The sequence below is a fragment of the Neomonachus schauinslandi genome, chromosome 1, assembly GCF_002201575.2.
Source record: "Neomonachus schauinslandi chromosome 1, ASM220157v2, whole genome shotgun sequence".
Lineage (NCBI taxonomy): Eukaryota > Metazoa > Chordata > Mammalia > Carnivora > Phocidae > Neomonachus > Neomonachus schauinslandi.
This window is the reverse complement of record NC_058403.1, coordinates 106,869,555-106,889,400: the sequence shown is the minus strand read 5'-3', so window position 1 is coordinate 106,889,400 and position 19,846 is coordinate 106,869,555. Positions and strand designations below refer to the sequence as shown.

Genomic DNA, 19,846 nt, shown 5'->3' with positions numbered 1-19,846 from the left:
AAAAACAAAACAAAAACCAGTTTCATTTCTGTGTATCAGAGTCATAAGAAAATGAAAAATCTGTTATGGTAGAATCCAAAAATACCACTGAGAAATGAATCTTTAAAAAGCTCTCATTAAAACCCTTACACAGAAATACCAAAATACCCAGAGAGATGAAATACCTTAACAAATGGGATAAATCATGTTTCTGTTTGGTAAGACTCAATACTTTTAATTAAGGCAGCATGGAATTGGTTCAACAAAGACATACAAGAGCACTAAAGCAGAACAGAGTCTACAAATCCACAGACACTAGATCTAGGACAAAAGCTGTAGAACAAAGAGGAAAGGATGAACTTTTCCATAAATAGCATTTAGTCAAGTGATCTACATATATAAAAATTTGGAATCCTACCTTACCAAACACACACATACAAATTAATTGCAGATGGATTAAATATCTAAATGTGAAAGACTAAACAATAAAGTTAAATATATCTTTATGACTCTGGGGTAAGGACTTACTAACATAGGAAAATGAATGTGACTACATTAAAATTAGAAATTTATCAAAGCACTATCAAAAAGTAAAAATATAGACACATGCAATACACAGCTGTCAAAGGCTCAGATCAAGAGTACACAAGAAGTATAAAATGAACTCCTTACAACCTAACAGAAAAACAGGCATCATAGTTTATAAAAGAGGCTATCCAAATGGGCAATAAACCTATGAAAAACTGTCTGCAAATTCATTATGATAATGCAAATTAGAACTACCACAAATTAGAACTATTGCAAACCTATCAGCATCCTCAGAATAAAAGATTCAAGGGCTGTGCAGCTTCAGAGCAATGAGGACTCTCACCTACCACTGGCACTGGTAGAATTTAGTGGTTCAACAACTTTGGAAAACTGTTATCTACCAAAGTTGATATATATATTTATATATATATAAATACACACCTTGAAAGTCAGTGAATTCACTCTTAAATATATGCCCATGAAAATATATAAATATGTGCACCAAGAAAGTGAATACTGAAGATTACTCATACCAGCATTATATGCAATAGCCTCAAACTGGAAATAAGCAAAATGTCTTTCAGTAGTCATATAATAAAACATGGTAAAGAACTGAAATTGAATAAATTTCAGCTAAAAGCAATTATGCAGATGAATTTCACAATATTAAGTGAAAGAATCCAGAACCCTGCTCCGCCCTTCAAAAACATCCCTTATATCCTGTGTGAGTTCATATAAAGTTCATGAAATAGACCAAATTAAACTAAGCTCTTTATAGAAATGGACACTTACGTGGTAAAACCATCAAGAAAAACATGCAAGAGATTACCATTAAGGTCATGGTAGAGATGTTATCTCTGGGAATGAGGGACAGTGGAGTGACTGGGAAAGGGTAGGATGGGGACCTTTTAGGATATTGGGAATGTTGTTACTTCTTTAAAATGTAGGCTTCACACCAGCAGAAGGAAATAAAGATTAGAACAGAAATAAATGACAAACTAAAAAAAACCCAGTAGAACAGATCAATGAAACCAGGAGCTGGTTCTTTGAAAAAATTAATAAAATTGATAAACTTCTAGCCAGGCTTATCAAAAAGAAAAAAGGCCCAAATAAATAAAGTCACAAATGAGAGAAAAGAAATAACTGCTATTATAGAAATACAAACTACTGCAAGAACTTATTATGAAAAACTGTATGTCAACAGATTGGACAACCAGGAAAAAAATGGCTAAATTCCTAGAAATATATAAATTTACCAAAACTGAAACAGAAAACTCTAACAGACCAATAATCAGCAAAGAAACTGAATCAGTAATAAGAAATCTCCCAACAAACCAAAGTGCAGGACCAGATGGTTACAGAGGCGAATTTTTATTTATTTATTTATTATTATTATTTTTTTAATTTTTACTTTTTTTTTTTTTTAAAATTCATGAGAGACAGAGAGAGAGAGGCAGAGGAGAAGCAGGCTGGGAGCCCGATGCGGGACTCGATCCCAGGACGCCGGGATCATGACCTGAGCCGAAGGCAGACGCTTAACCATCTGAGCCACTCAGGCGCCCCACAGGCGAATTTTTAAAAAAAAGTTAATACCTATTCTCAAACTATTCCAAAAAATAGAAAAGGAAAAATACCAAATTCATTCTATGAGACCAGCATTACGCTGATACCAAAGCCAGATAAAGACTCCACTAAAAAAGAGAACTATAAGGACAATATCCCTGATGAACATGGATGCAAAAATTCTCAGTAAATTACTAGCAAAGCGAATTCAACAATACTTTCAAAGAATCATTCACCACGATCAAGTAGGATTTACTCCTGGGTTGCCAAGGTGGTTCAATATTTGCAAATCATCAACATGATACACCACATTAATAAAAGAATTTTAAAACCATATGATCATTTCAAGAGATGCAGAAAAAAACACTTGACAAAATACATCATGATAAAAATCCTCAACAAAGTAGCGTTAAGAGAGAACATACCTCAACATAATAAAGGCCATATATGAAAATCTCACAGCTAATATCCTAAAAGGGGAAAAACAGAGCTTTTCCTCTACCTTCAGGAACAAATCACGAATGTCCACTTTCACCACTGTTATTCAACATAGTACTGGAATTCCTAGCCTCAGCAATCAGACAACAACAAAAAATAAAAGGCATCCAAATCGGCAAGAAGAAGTCAAACTTTCATTATTCGCAGATGACATGATACTCTTTACAGAAAACCCAAGATTCCACCCAAAAACTGCTAGAACTGATAAATGAATTCAGTAAAGCTGCAGGATACAAAATCAACATATAGAAATCTGTTGCATTTCTATACACCAATAATGAAGCAGCAGAAAGAGAAATTAAGGAATCAATTCCATTTACAACTCCACCAAAAATAAGATACCTAGGAATAAACCTAACCAAAGAGGTAAAAGATCTATACTCTGAAAACTATAAAAAGCTTATGAAAAAAATTGAAAATGACACAAAGAAATGGAAAAATATTCCATGCTCATGGATTAGAAGAAAAAATATTGTTAAAATATCTGTATTACCCAAAGCTATCTATACATTTAATGTAATCCCTATCAAAATAACAAGAGCATTTTGCACAGAGCTAGAACAAACAATTCTAAAATTTGTAGGGAACCACAAAAGACCCAAAGCAATCTTGAAAAAGAAAAGCAAAGCTGGAGGCATCACAATTCCAGACTTCAAGCTATAAAACAAAGCTATGGTGATCAAGAGAGTATGACACTGGCATAAAAATAGACACACTGATCAAGGGATCAGAATACAAAATCCAGAAATGAACCCACAACTATAGGGTCAACTGATCTTTGACAAAGCAGAAAAGGATATCCAATGGGAAAAAGTCTCTTCAACAAACTGTGTTGGGAAAACTGGACAGCAACATGCAAAAGAATGAAACTGGACCACTTTATTACACCATACACAAAAATAAATTCAAAATGGATTAAAGACCTAAATGTGAGACAGGAAACCTTGAAAATCCCAGATGAGAACACAGGTAGTAACTCCTTGGACATCAGCTGTAGCAATTCCTTACTAAATATGTCTCTTGAGGCAAGGGAAACAAAAGCAAAAATAAACTACTGGGACTTCATCAAAATAAAAAGCTTCTACACAGCGAAGAAAACAATCAACAAAACTAAAAGGCAACCTTTGGAGTGGGAAAAGATATTTGCAAATTACATATCTGATAAAGGGTTAGTATCCAAAATACATAAATAACATAAAACACAACATCCTCCCAAAAATAATTAAAAAATGGGCAGAACACATGAATAGACTTTTTTTTTCCAAGAAGACATACAGATGGCCAACAGACACATGCAAAGATGCTCAACATCACTCATCATCAGGAAAATACAAATCAAAACTACACTGACATTATCACCTCACACCTGTCAGAATGGCTAAAATCAACAATAAAAGAAACAAAAGGTGTTGGTGAGCATGTGGAGAAAGGGGAACCCTCAATGCACTGTTGGTGGGAATGCAAAATGGTGCAGCCACTCTGGAAACCAGTATGGAGGTTCCTCAAGAAGTTAAAAATAGACCTACCCTACAATCCAGCCACTGCACTACTACGTATTTACCCCAAAATACAAAAATATGAATTCAAAGGATACATGGACTGCCCTCCAATGTTTATAGCACTATCTACAATAGCCAAAATACAAAAGCAGCCCAAGTGTCCACCGACTGATGAATGGATAAAGAAGATATGGTATATATATCGAATGGAATATTACTCGGCCATAAAAAAAGAACAAAATCTTGCCATTTGCAACAACATGGATGGAGCTAGAAAGTATTATGCTAAGTGAAATAAGTCAGAGAAACACAAGTACCATAGGATTTCACTTATATGTGGAATTTAAGAAATAGACCATAGAACGTACAGAAAAAAAGAGAGAGGCAAACCAAGAAACAGACTCTTAACTATAGAGAACAGATGGTTACTGGAGGGGAGGTGGGTGGGGGGATGGGTTAAACAGGTGAACGGGATTAGAGTGCACTTGTGATGAGCATCGGTGTTGTATGGAAGTGCTGAATCACTATATTGTACACCTGAAGCTAGTATTACACTGTATATTAACTAACTGGAATTTAACTAAAAACTTAAAAACAAAATGCAGGCTTCAGACCCTACTGTAGGCAAGGATTTGCTGGCCTCTATATGAGATTCTGTTGTCTGCAAACGGCTGAGACTGGCTCTTCAATTCAGCTCAGAGAGAGGAAGTCATCTACTCAGGCTTCAGAGTCCAGCTATCCTCTCTCTGGTTGTCCATCTCTACCATAAATAGTTAAGTTGATTCTCTGATTGCCACCTAGCTCTATTCTACTAGATAAAAAAGCAGCAAAGCCCTATTAGATAAAAGCCTGGAGGGGAAGACAGTGGTAAAACTGCACTCACAACCTCACTAAATCTAATACAAATTCCAACAAGATAATTTACAATGCTTTTTTATTTACACAACTTTATTATGTCAAAAGCTACTACAACGTTCTGATATGGCCCAAATTCTCAAAATTAACTGTGGATGGCTTAAATAAAACTGAAATATGTAAAGTACATCTTCAGCAACCTCTAACACAGTACTAGTCAACAGAACTTGTAGCAATGACTGAAATGTTCTATTTCTGTGCAGTCCAATGTGATACCCACCAGCCACATGTGCTTATTGAGCATCTGAAATGTACAAGTATGACTAGAGATACTCAATTTGTAATTTACTTCAAAATTTAAATTGTCACATGTGGTTAGTGCCTACCTTACTGGACAGCACAGCTTGAACCACTTTCTCTCTACTCTGAGCATTACCTCACAGTGCCCTTCTCCTCACTCTGCGCACTAACTCACAGCCAGTCCTGTGACTCTTCTCACCAGTCTTATGCAGGGATGGCTACCAACTCAGTAACTTGCCTAGGACACTGAAACTAGTTTCTCAAAACACTAACTTCATAAAAAGAAACTAAAACAAGACAAAACAAAAAAACTCTAAGAATAAAACGACAGGCAGGGGAATATAAGGCACCTGTTCATGTTCTTTCAAAAATACAAGAGTTGCCTTTATAAGATGTCCATACTGTCATTAAATTACTTGAATTTGACAAAAGCTCTAAAAACATTACGGTTAATCAGAAGAGTCAATAAACCAACCAAATTCATTTGAAGAATACAAATGAAGACAAAGACCAGTAAATCGAAAGATTTCAAGATTTTATGTAATTTTAAAACAAGCCTATAATAAAAAAAATTATGTGGAAAGGGCCCAGAATGATAAAACTATCACAAAGGTATCATTTTATATCTAATTCACATTTCATACACTGAGCTGAACAGCCAAAGAGTAAATCAAATTTGGCATTATGTATTCATTGGTCTACCTTGCAGTAACGAGAATAAATTTTTTAATCAGGTGGCTTATGTGCACTAACATTATAAATCTACGTTAGAATTTTTAAAAATAAAATAAAATTTACCAGTTCCATCAGGTGTTTTATGGAAAGTGACACTGCTTCATCTGACGGTGGATCCATTAACCTACTCAGAAAATAAGCAATTCCACCTAGCCTTAAAATCTGGGGGGAAGACAAATATAATTAAACATATATATACATTGACATTAACAGTTTAGTCCTGCCTGTCAATCACTTGAATAAAGCATCAAACCCACACATTATTTTCAAGTTACTACTTTCTACCACTCACCAACTCTATATTGATGGGAAAAGTAGCTGGTTAAAATCTCAACAATTAAGTTGATTACCAATTATCTTCAAAATAAGGTTAACTGTATCAAAATATATAGAAGATGGTGAAAACTGGTGAGTAGTTTATGATGAAGGATAACACCTTATGATGTAGTAACAGTACATATAGCTAACATTTACTGAACACTTACTATATGCCAGGCACTGTTCTTAGAATTTTATAAAAGCTTAATTTAAATAACTTGCCAACTAACAGAACTAGCTTGTTAGGGGAGGAGCTGGGATTCAAACATAGGCAGTATGGCTCTAGAGCGTACATGATAAAAATGTGGTTAGTAAACATCTGAAGGAAGTTTAAAAACAGTTTACTAACACAAAAAAGACAAATGCATGGTAATAATTCTCCCTCACAGATTAATACACTACTTTCTTCTATACTAATGTTGAAAATTACAACCCTACCCTCCATTTCCTTCCTTAATTCTCCCACCTAATTTACCTTTATCTGTAAACAAAGTTCCTCCAAAGGAGTTCTTAAAATTTCTGGCAGTTGATAGTCATCCAGAAGGCTTGCTCTAAGACCATTATACAGATGATAGCAATGACCTGGTTGAACTCTTTAAAAATAAATAAATAAAAAAGAGCATTACTAATGACTTTTTAGAACTCCAGAGAAAATAGGAAGCTCCAGGGAAAGTAACCAATATCTATTTCATGTAAGCTACACCATCACTAACTTATTTCCTTTTTATTAATCATATATTCTTTCTCCACATCTGTTTTTGAATAACCCTAGATCCACTATCCCTATGTACTAGTTTTAAGAAATAGAAGATTTCCTCCCCAAACAATAATCTGGTTCCCTGTTTCTAACTTACAGCTGCCAGGCTGCTATACTTAGTAACAGCAGTCTACTTAGGTTTACTTCTATATGCCTTGTGACCATGTAACAAATCCTAGCATTATGTTAACCTATGTTATTTAAAAAGCTTTTAAATGGGCGCCTGGGTGGCTCAGTTGGTTAAGCGACTGCCTTCAGCTCAGGTCATGATCCTGGCGTCCCTGGATCAAGTCCCGCATTGGGCTCCCTGCTCAGCAGGGAGTCTGCTTCTCCCTCTGACCCTCCCCCCTCTCATGCTCTATCTCATTCTCTCTCAAATAAATAAATAAAATCTTAAAAAAAAAAAAAAAAAAGCTTTTAAGTATGTGCTATATATAGTGAACTTTCAAAGGGATGCTGTACATTTTTTAATTGTTAATTTTTTCTTTAGTGATGTGAATGGACGATGCTAAGGATAGATGTACAGAGGTGCAGGTATTCATACATTTTCACGCAGAATAAATATTTCTATGGGATCTTGCTGCTACAGAATGGGGAGGCTCTTTTCCTATAGGGATAAAAATAAATTCCAAAAATCTTAGCTATTTCTGTCACAAGTCTACAAAGACCCATCATCTATTAATATAACATGCCCACAGAAACTAAGAATGCCCCCACTGATGGCCCTGTAATACAGTTTGCCCTGGCCTTCAAAATAATTATTGATCAGGCTTTGCTAAAGGAATCTACATCTATAGACCCTACAAGGAATTATTTTCCATTTGAATTAAAACACTGTAATTCTATAGTTAACTTCTACCAAGCTAGTGGGAAATGAAAAATTAGATGAAATATAATACTTCGTTTACTTTATTTCTCTAATTGTTTTAAGGATCAAACCTAAGGGTAGTATGTTTACTATTCATATATAAAAGTGTACCAAATGGTGAATACTTCTTGAATCAGTATCCAGTGGTGGTAAGCCTGCATGAGAAAACCTTAGTCTTGGTGGATCCCGAAATCAAGTTATCCCCCAATAGCTGATAAGAAGAGTACAATTCTTAGAATAAGTCATGACTTTGCATCAAGAGCACCAACTGTATAATCTAATAAACTGTCTCCAAGCTATAATGATGGATAATCTGCAAAGATTACAGCAAGTGAGTCAGAGCTTTACTACGTATAAATGTAAAACAAAGCACTGATAAAATTATCTGTAAAGTTTTCTTTCAATTCTCCTTTCCTTCCTTAAGTCAACAGCTGAAGATTGACGGAAATCTTTTTGTTATACCTGTAAGAGGCAAAAGAAAAACTCCCTTCTACAATTCCAGACATGATTCTACTACTCATATGAATAAGGGTATAAAAATACTGTGAAGTATGCATTAAGATGAACAATAAGTGCAATTATTTGTGTTAAAGGCAAATAATTTTTCCTACCATTAAAAGAGATGCTTTTATTTCTTACGCTACCACCACATCAATGAGGTAAAGGTATGTTACTTGGGTTTTCACTGGTAACTAATAATGAAAAACCAGTATAGCTGTAAAGTACAGGATTAGGAGCCCAGACTGGAGCCAGATTGTCTGGGTTCAAATCTTGAATCTGCTACTTACACAGCTGTGTGACTTTTAATTTCTGTAGACCTTAATTTCCATACCCTTAAAATGGGGACAACACCCTACCTCATTGCATTTGTAGTGAGGATTAAGCAAGTTAATACATACAAAGTGGTTAAGAAGATAACATGACATTCAAATATTATTACTAGTTATCACGATTATTAGTAATATGTGCTTTTAAAAGAAGAACAGAAACAAAATTATACATAACAGAATAAGAATAAGGAATATTAATTTTAATTAACTACATTGAAGAAATTAAAAGTAGAAAAATCATGAAATAGAAAATTGGGCAGGTATTTCTCCAAAGAAACTATGATTAAAACAGCTTTCAGACAAAGATTCCATCTTACCTTCCAGCTCGACCTTTCCTTTGTTTGGCATTAGCTTTACTAACCCACTCGGCAGACATTGTACTGATGTTGTTTTGTGTGTCGAAGTGTGTTTCTTTTATTTTTCCTCCATCTATCACATAAACTACATCATCTATGGTAATGCTGTTTGGAAAATAGATGTATGAAATATTAAAAATACATCAAAAGCACATAAAACGTCTAACAGGGCCTACAGATACGGATTTTAAAGAATTTCTTATTGACCAAACTGCACCATTATTCCCACATTTACCAACACTGCAGGCATTGAGCATCTAATTGTATAAACAGCATCAGGAGCTGTAGTGGCAGCCAATTCTACAGACCACGTGAAGAATTTATTTGCCCACAGTCAAACTTCACAGCTTACTTGAGGACTTTTTGTACCCAGCTCTGTGGGTCCCAGGGACAGGGTTTAATATCAGCTTCCACAGAAAAATCTGTTTCAACGACTGTATAGACAAATTAATACCTCCAAGGGAATATAAGAAATTTTAAAGGCTATTCACAACTGATTATCAAACAACACGACCCCCAACCAGAAAAAGGCAAAAAACCAAAATTGACCTCACTCCCACGCTTCTTAAGGCTTTAAAAAAAAAAGACACTAAAAAGGCTGTTTGTAAAGAGGGCTGAACCATTATAGGATTAAAAAACAAAACCAAAAACCTATGCTCAATGCCATGACTAAATTAAAATACCTTTATGTAAAGAAATTATGAAGTATCTTTTGGAGAGAGAAGAGTGTAAGGTATGTCAATAATTTATGGGGCTCAAAACTAATACAATCATAAGTAGTTGATATTTACCTAGTCTCTGCAATATTCGTAGCAATTACTATTTTCCGAACACCAGGAGGGGTTCTTTTAAATACCTGTAAGAATAAATAAATTAAAACCCCCAAAGTAATTAATTTCTAATACATTTTTGCAGTTAGAACAATTACTTCTACCTACAGATACTGTTCATTTTTAGCATTCTGTGTTCATTCATTTACATCTGCATCTAATATGTGTAGATATATTTTATAGGTACATATCATTTTCAGTACTATAAAATTCCCTTTTGGTAAAACAAACTAATTCTCCCAGATTTTGGAACCTTATCACAAATAAGATTTCAAATGAAACATGATTATTTGAATTTACAGAATCTTTTTTTAACAAAAGCTGAAAAGTATAAATGTCTTTTTGTGTAGTCAAACTTTTGAAAGAGAGTTTAGTTTAGCAATAAGAATTACGAATTATCCAAAACTATATGGGTAAGGAAGGGCACCAAACAACCAAGCAAATGCCAAACTCAACAGAATGCATGTCTGGTTGTACCACTGTATATTAGCTTTTGAAATCAGACTGAACTAAAAAAAATAAATCTTCAAATGCTGAATCCTACAAACAGCAACCTTCACAAAGCCAGACAAGTAGAAGACATATAGTCAAGTACCACTTGGCTATTAATGCAAAGAAATGCATAAATTTGTCTCCTCATTTATAAAAATGATATTCAAGAGAAAATGTTTTCCAATCTAGTCATGTAATCAAGAGAAAATGTTTTCCAATCTAGTCATGTAATCTCTAGCAAAGGAATACATAATTTGCTATTACAGTGTCAGAGAGGAAGCACTTCCACTTTGGATACTTTTCTGTCTGGTCTTTGGCAGGCGAGAATGTCTGGTCTTTAGAATTAAGAATCTTCTCTCTTTACTCTTGTCTTCTTTTAGGTATGCACTCTGTATCTCATTAAACTGGCTAAGCCTTAGTTAGACTATGGTATCAGCAGAAAAGATATTAAAAGTGCCTCAATAAAAATGTCTTGTTACATTTTTTTTTGAGCGAGAGAGAAAGAGGAGGGAGAGAGAGAGCACGCGAGCGCACACACACATGCACGCACGCACGTGCTCAACAGAGGGGAGAGAGAGAATCTCAAGCAGCCTCTATGCTCAGTGCAGAGCCCAAGGCTCAGGGCAGAACCCGCCGTGGGGCTTGATCTCACAACACCAAGATCAAGACCTGAGTCCAAATCAAGAGGCAGGCGCCTGACTGAGCAACCCAGCCGCCCCTGTCTTGATATATTCTTAGAAAAGAAGTGGAAAAAGTAGAAGGGAAGACAGACAGATTCTCTTCTGATCCATCTCATTCTACCTGGGCCTACAAACACTGCAGTCCTGAAAACTATCTTGCCTTTGAGAATGCAGTGTTCATCTAACTAGGGATATCCCTGAATGTGACAAAGACAAAACATTCAAAATCATAACAGCGTATTACTGATAAAACAGGAAATCTCATACCTACAAATATACTAACTGTTAAATCAAAATCTCAAACATCAAGCTGTAGTATGTCACAGATAACTGAAACCCAAACAAGTTATTGGTGAAACCAATCTTTAAACTTTCCCTAATGTTGATAAAACTAATATTTGTTAATTACCCTCAGTTATTCAAGTTTCTGTGCAATTATCCCCTGAAGACTCATTTGCAAAGGTTCTCAAAGAAGTACTTTTTTATATATGGATTACTACTTGAAAATTCACCTTCAAAAAAATAGAAGAAAATAAAACACACAATAAGCAGCCCTTAAAGCTTTCCTCAATTTGAAAGACAGAGAGGGAATAAATTTAAGAACATACCTGTGTCTGGTTAACTGTAGGCATCAGTGAATGTAGGGGTATAATAAGAAACCTGTCTGAAAATTTAAAAAGAAAATTAAACTTTAAGATAAATTATTGCAGAAAAGCTCCAGCAGACAGACATGGAACAATGAGTTGAGATACTAAGCCACATAATTCTTAATTTATATTCCTATGTATAATCAGAGCAACTTTATTCTTTTTATTTTCTTCCTTCCTTAGTGCTCCAGCAAGTTCTTGCTCACATTTTACTGTCCATTTATTGCACATTGATAAGCATATTCCCCAAATGCCTAAAGAATGCTTAAAGTTAGAAGCAATCTTCAAATTATGCTAGAAAAACATCACTAAAACTCCATTCCCATCACTTAACTGAAGACCAAAAAATTTTGCTTTAATATGAATATAAGTTTGTAGACTCTGGGTGATCCTCACTATTTTAAATAACAGAGAATATGTCATTTTTTATAGCATATTACTTATGAAATTACCATGTCCATTTTTATGCTAAAGAAATAATAGAAACAGCACTGGTTAAATATAATACATTCCAAAAGTGACCCAACATTTTTAAACATAATTTCATAGAAATGTAAGAAATCATATTCCTACTTTTTTAAGTTTCAAAATGAAATAGCTCAGGCCATTCATGGTTATTAGCAAATAGGGAGAAAGTCTGGTGTAGTATCAGTGGTGGAAATGAGGGAGTGTTAAGGAAGAAAGGGTAGATTTCATCTTTAGCTATGGTTACCAAAAAAAGGCAACCTCACTTAAATCTCTAGCAAGTGTCCAAATGACTCAAGATAGCTACATGTCCCCAGAAAAAAACTACTGTTATTCAAAGGAGATACGATGTCCCCAGACTCTAGGACCCTATGAAAAAGGGTTACAAATTTTAAAAAGTAGCAAAGAGTGGCCAAGCAAGTGACACTGATAAAAAGAATGCTCTCAATTACTTATCTCTGACACAATGTGAAATACATCAACTCAATCAATACTCAAGCCAAAAATATTTCTCAAACTGGATTAAGCCTTAAGATGTAACTTCCAGTTTATAAAAAGCACAGGTAAGAAAGGATCAAATGAAATGACACTATAAGGATTCAGATTCAGACAAATCTAGAAAGTCTAGGTAGACCTAGTCTTTTCCACAAGTCATTACCATGGGGAAAGTGAAGAGGGTATGAAAGTGATTATCTAGGGTAAAAGATTTATCTGGTTTCCATTTTTCTGTAGTGTGAACAAGCTAGCTATAAAAGACACTTTCCAGGGAAAATCTGATTATAGACTGGATTATTAGATGATGTTTTAAGGGTTAGGTATTTTCATATAGAAAATTGTGGTTATATAGAAAATTGTCTTTATTTTTAGAGATGCATGTATTTTTTGGGATAACATGATAGCTGCAATTTACTTTAAAAAGGAAAAAAATCAGATCACAAAAATAATTGCTGCACAGAAGTCAATGGAGTATGATGTGCATCGTGATTCTCTACTTTTCTGTAAGTTTAAAATGTTTCATTACAAGTTAAAAAAATCAGCAGCCAGGTAAAACAATAAAGTAAAAATAATTCTGTTGAAGACTATAACTGGGATAAACATAGTTTATAGTGCTGATATTGTGCAACTATAGTAGTCAGTGGGAACAAAGTCTACACTCTTTGAAGAAATAAGAAAGCTGGTAAGCATTCGGTAAACTGAGTTTCAAGATTTACCTTTCAGTTGGTATAGAGTTAGACCAATTTTTTGCCCCTTCTACAATGGCTAACACAGTATAAGTGATTATTAAGCCTAAATTTTAAAAAATATAACGAGAAAAAAACATTCTTGTTAAACTTTGGGAAGATCTTCTTTAAAAAGAATTGAGCTGGTAGTCAAAGTATAAATACCTCCTTCCTTGAGAATAATTAAATTAGAAAGTTAATAAAGTCAATTACAATAAACTGTTAATATCACACCCTTTCCTCACTCCCTCAGAAATTATAGTATTACATTTTGGTATATCTTCCCTGTATTTTTCTTGGTAAATACATACATATACTTACATTTTTTTAAAATTAAAAGTAGATCATACAGTAGCATTTATTTTTGGGGGTAAGAGGGGCCAACATTAAAAAGCTCAGCCAAAAAAAAAATTCCAGTTGTTTAAAAAAAAAAAAAAAATTCAGTTGCACTGTTTAATCATGACTACACTTTTTCTATAAAGGTTATCACTGATCAGGAAAAGAGAAATCAGTATTTCATTACAGAGAAGTCGTGGTAATCAAATAAAAACATTTTCCAGCTAGAGAATAGTAAATAACTTTAATTACAGATAATGTCTGGAGGGCATTACTATAGTGGGATTTAACAAAGAATAAAAAATACAGCTTTACTATTTCAGCCAATACAATTAGGTCAAAATATTTTTAGTGTCATGTAAAAATGTGTCAAAAGCACTTCAAAAGATTAAGGTTAGATATTTATAATCAGAACTATCAAATGCTAAATAGAATTCGCTTTATATTTTACTGATCTGAGGTTAGCAATTATTCCTGAAAATGCTCTAGCTGAATTTTTTTTTTTTTTTAAAGATTTTATTTATTTATTTGAGAGAGAGAGAATGAGAGAGAGCACATGAGAGAGGGGAGGGTCAAAGGGAGAAGCAGACTCCCTGCCGAGCAGGAAGCCCGATGTGGGACTCGATCCAGGGACTCCAGGATCATGACCTGAGCCGAAGGCAGTCGCTTAACCAACTGAGCCACCCAGGCGCCCCTCTAGCTGAATTTTTTGAGAGAAAAACTGCCCCATGTACTTCTCTAAGACGTAAGAGATTATGTCTCTCAAACATGCTATTAAAACATCAGAATCACCTGAGGAATTTTTTAAAACTACAGATGTTCAAGTCACATTCTTAGATTTGAGCTGAGGATGGGGTCTAAGTATCTAATTTTAAAGAAGCACCACTAGTGACTCAGTTGTATAGTCTGAGCTGAGAAAACACTGAGCTAAGGGATAAATTCAACCTTCTTTTCTGCCCAACTAAATGCAGCAGTGAGTGAAAAAACACCTCAAGCTCCAACATCTTAACTTTAAGGGCTCAACATTATCAGGCAAATTTAGGAAAAGGGGTAAAATATTCTTATCATAATACCAAATAAAAAACTTTACCATATACCTAACACCTTCATCTTGTGACCTAGAACTTTTATTTGTAAGAAAGAGAGAGATCCAAGTTTTTAAAAAACCCAGCCTGGGCTTAAAGACGACCAAGTTCCTATAGTAAGGTAGCCTTCAAAGCAATACTTCTAGAAATAAAAGAAAACAACCATGTTACATATGATTTAAGTACTATTCTTGGAATTGCAATAAAATACACTTCTATAATACCTGATTTAAACATCACTTGTGACATCAAGAGATCATGTAAAGTGCTGATATTGTCCCAGCCTGGTAGAAAGACCAATATTGCACCATCCTGTATGGCGGGGAAATAACCATTACAAAAAAATCATGTAACAAAACACAAAGTAAACTTCTGTGCACATTTAAGTCTTCATTAAAATTTTATTAGCTTAGGAAATTTAGTTACTGATTATAATTGAAGAATACAAGCTCACTTTTTTAAAAATAGGATTTACAATCCAGATATTTCATTTGTTTAGTCTTTCCTTCAAACAGATCAAATGCCTAAATCTTGGTATTTTGAGATTCCTATTTCTGGTTTCAAAGCAATTTCTTCCATATGCTATTTTTAAAAAGCATTTAAGAAAATTATTCTTCTTTTCTCAGGGTCTTGTTACATTAATACAATTAAAATTATGTCACCAAAAAACAAAAAACTAACCTCTTCTTCCAAAACAATGTGTCGGATAAGGGCAGCAATCAAATTCAGATCAACTTTATCATCATCCATCATTTCCAGAACATCTACAGTACTTGCAGAATACCTATCAAAGTTAAACAGAAAATCATGAAATACCTAATAAAGTTTCCTAAGGTTCAAGTTGCTATAAAATCTTAAAATTAACTCAATCGGCAAATGGGGAACCAATTAACATATAGGAAAGAATGACTGGAATAACAACAGTTATGAACAAATTCAAAAAGACAATCTCTGCTTTTCTGTTTTAGTCATTTAGCCTCTGTGCTCTCCAATTAAAACAAACAAACTCAAAGAAACAACAACAACAAAAAAAACCCCACTTACCTTTTGCGCAGTTCCCTTACATAATCTGGCCAGCGTTCTTTATAGATTGCTTCTTTTTCTTCTTTTTCTTGTCTATTTACATGCCCTTGCATGAAACCCCTCTTAAACTGGGACCTGTGTTCTTTTTGTTCTGGAACATATCTGAAACAAAAACATTCTTAAATAGCTTCACTTGTTGGAAACTCTTCTGGTTTTAGCCAATATCCATGACTTTTTACATTCGGATTTTAAAGAACATTTTCAATATGCTTTCTAGAGAATGCTAATTACATGTTTATTTGCAACTATTCATTAACATATAGAATCTGACATTTTAGATGTCTACCAAAGTATATAAAACCCTCTACCAAAGTATATAAAACCCACTAGATCATCATTAGCAGTCAAAAAAAAAAAAATTAACAGTAGAGTCACTTTCACCTTTTTAAGTTTGCTCTATAAAGTTAAAGATTAAATCCAAAATAACAGTAAATGCCTAGCTGAAGACTCAGATTTTGAATACAGAGTTTCCAAACCTGAGTGCACATAAGAATCCCACAGAGAGCTTACAAAATACAGAATCCTGAATCCTACCCCTTGTAATTTGGATTCAGGTCTGGTTGGGGTCTGCTAATCTAGGAATTTTAATTAGTGCCCCAGGAAATTCAGATAATTTATCTATGGACCTATAAACCCATGCTTGAGAACTATTTAATTCTGCTCAGTCCTACAGTCAGAGCTAAATGGTGGAGTCAGGATCAGTACTCTTAAGTGTCAGTCCAGTATTATGCCATGACTCCAACATACCATAGTGACTGCTAAAACAGGTGCATCTGCCTAAGAATGCCACCTAATTTAAGTGGGTTTGAAGAGGCATGGGGGTGGGAAGAGACAAAAAAAAAGAAACTAACTGCACTTGAACTCCAAAGCCCCTTAGAGTTCGCCTAGGGAAGAAAGAGCACCTAGATCCAACAGGGGGGTTTGTAGCATAAGCTTTAGAATTAGACAGAGCTGAACTGATGTCCTTGCTCTGCCACTGACTACCTGTGTGACCTTAGACAAGGTATAAGCCTCTACCTTTTGGTTTGCTTATTTGAGAAATTAACACTTATAATTGTATTGGCATGAGAATAAAAGAAAAATCCAATAAAATAAAGCACAGTGCCTGACACATAATAGACATCCAAAAAGTATTAATCCCCTTCCCTATTCAGTACCTGTGACCCAGGATTCCCCTAAGTCTTCGATACATATAGAGGCATCAACTTGAGGTAGGGCAACCTGAGACAGAGATTAGTCCTAGTCAGCAGGATGGACCCACAGTCGTCTCCTTTCCCAGCAATTCCAAAAAAAAACAGAGGTAACCTTCAAACCCCCAGAGCCCAAGTGCCCGATGACAACCCTCTGTATCATCTCACCCTGCTTCCTTCCCTCTTACTTCCCTGTAGTGCAGCTGCTTTTCTAGGAAGAGAGGGCTGGGGGCTTCTGCCTGAAAACTTCTGTCCAAGGACTACCCTCCTTCAACTTCCCTCTTAGGGCTGACTAAGGGCTGACAAGTGCACAGCCACCATCTTTTTGCTTCAAGAGATCCTTTAGCTACAGTTCCCTGAACATTCTCTGCCTTCTAGGGAGCTTAAGAACACAATTCATCATTAAATAACTTTAGAGTACTGTTCCCTGAAACTTCACTTTCACTGCTGTCAAGCTGTCACCTGTTACTCTATTAGAAAACAATCGGTAAATGTGCCACAGTAGGAAGTGAGACGAATGTCAGAATCAAAGGAATGCATAATAAAGCTTACTGATGACAAAACCAGAGCATGGGAGACCAAGACACTCTCTCACACTTTTAGTATGTTCTACCTTCTCTGACATACACACTTCCCTCTTTCCTACGGAGTTTCACTGTTTTCCTGACTTGCTCAGTCTATCCCTGCTATATAATCTCATTTCCAGTACATTCTTTACTTCCCCTGGATAGGTCAATCATACTTTATGTGACAGCTTATGTGTCTCTCTGTCTACATATAAGCTCTGAGGATATGTACCAAGTCCTTCCTTGTTTATGCTCAGACCCTAGTGCACAGTGCAAGGCATAAAGTTTAATAAGGATCTGTTAAATAAATGTCCACACAAAATTCAGCTTTTCTCCATGTAAAATATGCTGTAGGATCTTAATGCTTTCACCTTCCCACTATCACTTCCTGGTTCTTTCCTTAACAAGCTGTGGTCTTGAAAAATCTCATCACAAGCGTTTCTACATCTGTTTATATATTTATTCACATGTTTACTAGCGGCCAGGCACTGTACTGTGCACTAGTTTCAGAGATGAACAGGACAAAATCCTTGACGTCCAAAAATCTGCAGTCTAGTACAAGCAAATATAAAGATACACTACATGGCAATATGATCAAAGTGATACAGGAGTCCAGATGAGAAAGCAACTCACTCTGTGAGAGGGATAAGAGAAGGCTTAACAGGCAGTGAAGCTGGGATTTGTTCTTACATAACTGAGTTTATATATATAAAGGGAGAAGAAGGTGGCATATGTAAGTCTAAAAAGAGAACCCAGTATGTAATAAAGCACAAAGTGCTTGAATGAAAGGGCACTGGCTGGCATATTAGGGAATGGTGCATTTAGCATGGGTAGGCCATGAGATGCATAAGGCTAGAAAAAAAAAGATGGGGCCAGATTGTAAAGAGCCTTGGGATGACTAGCTAAGGAATTGGAACCCGATCCTACAGGCTGTTTTCCTAGCCCTTCTCTCATCAAGAAATTCAAATATGATTTGGTATAGTCCCCTGGAGAAGGCTGCTAGTAGCTAATGGCCTGAGTATTGAAGGGATCAATAATTTGGGCTTACCAGCTGAGGTATTCTGCTACAGGCCATGACAAAGCACAGAGGTCCTTAAACAAGTTTTAAAGAGAAATCTCAGGAGGCTTGACTAGGGGGAGAATGCTCACATAACCAGATTTTGTAGGAAACTATACGGCACTCTTGCATATATGTGACAATGAAGACCATAGTGCCAAAAGAAGAACGATTAGCACAGAAGAGAAAATGAGGACCTTTAATAGAAGAAATAAAAATGAGAAGGCATGTTCAAGAAAGCTCTCAGGGTTTGCATTGTGGGGCAGGAGGGAGTACAGAATGATTTAGACTAAGTTAGTTACTAAGCATGTAAAGCAGTTAATATATCCTGGTACATAACTGCTTGATATTAGCTCTTCTGGTTTACAGCTTAGACACTGGGTGGAGGATCATACCAGTAACCGCTGTAAGACAGCAGTTGGAAAAATTTTTTAGTTGGAAAAATGTGAGGTTCAGGGTATCTAAGGTACTAGAATGCTGCGGAGCATAGAGTTGAGTCCAAATTTAATGTTCAGGAAGAGCTTCCGTTCTGAAAGCTGTGAAACTATAGAACTATGGTCATGGAAACAGGATTGCACAGTGAAACCATAAAAGACTGGGAAAAGGCTAATTAAGAACCCTCACGGGAAATCCTATTTAAAAGGCAGGCAATGAAAGCCAGCAAAGAAGAATGAAAACCAGATAGGAGAACCAGAATAGAGGTTTAAGCACTAAGGACAAAGGTTCCCAAACTCTGCTGCCCAGGGATCTTTGAAAAATTCTGATGTCTGGCTACCAGCCCAGACTCTGTAATGTAATTAAGGTACGGAGTGTGAATGGGGCATCTGGATTTTAAAAGACTCCAGGTGATTTTAATGTGCAACCAAGTTTGGGAATCACCGATTTAAAGAAAAACAATGTCTTAGAAGGAAATGGTTAAAAGAGTTTTTGAGACTAAATTTCGACAGAACAAAAAGTGACATATTAGTATTTTTTAATATCTTTTTATTTCCTAATATTTACTTACCTTATTTTTTCAATTATATCTTCCAAAAGATACTCCACAACCGGAAAAGTAAAACCAGGTACGTGTACCATTGGACAGTTACCTATTATGGCAGACAAAACAT

General features: G+C 35.3%; 1 protein-coding gene across 2 annotated transcripts in view; it reads right to left on the bottom strand.

Moving 5' to 3' along the window:
* The window catches only part of DHX36 (DEAH-box helicase 36), a 48,229-nt gene that overhangs the window by 10,436 nt on the left and 17,947 nt on the right, over positions 1 to 19,846 (bottom strand). The window contains exons 9-17 of one of the 2 annotated variants that reach the window (XM_021685927.2): positions 19,744 to 19,825; positions 15,886 to 16,026; positions 15,523 to 15,625; positions 15,066 to 15,153; positions 11,697 to 11,752; positions 9,878 to 9,942; positions 9,048 to 9,191; positions 6,751 to 6,868; positions 6,021 to 6,119 (exon numbers count right to left, since the gene is read on the bottom strand). In XM_021685927.2, coding sequence (XP_021541602.1) covers positions 6,021 to 6,119; positions 6,751 to 6,868; positions 9,048 to 9,191; positions 9,878 to 9,942; positions 11,697 to 11,752; positions 15,066 to 15,153; positions 15,523 to 15,625; positions 15,886 to 16,026; positions 19,744 to 19,825 — 896 coding nt within the window. The remainder of the gene's footprint in view (positions 1 to 6,020; positions 6,120 to 6,750; positions 6,869 to 9,047; positions 9,192 to 9,877; positions 9,943 to 11,696; positions 11,753 to 15,065; positions 15,154 to 15,522; positions 15,626 to 15,885; positions 16,027 to 19,743; positions 19,826 to 19,846) is intronic. The other variant, XM_044920218.1, reaches the window with a different exon arrangement.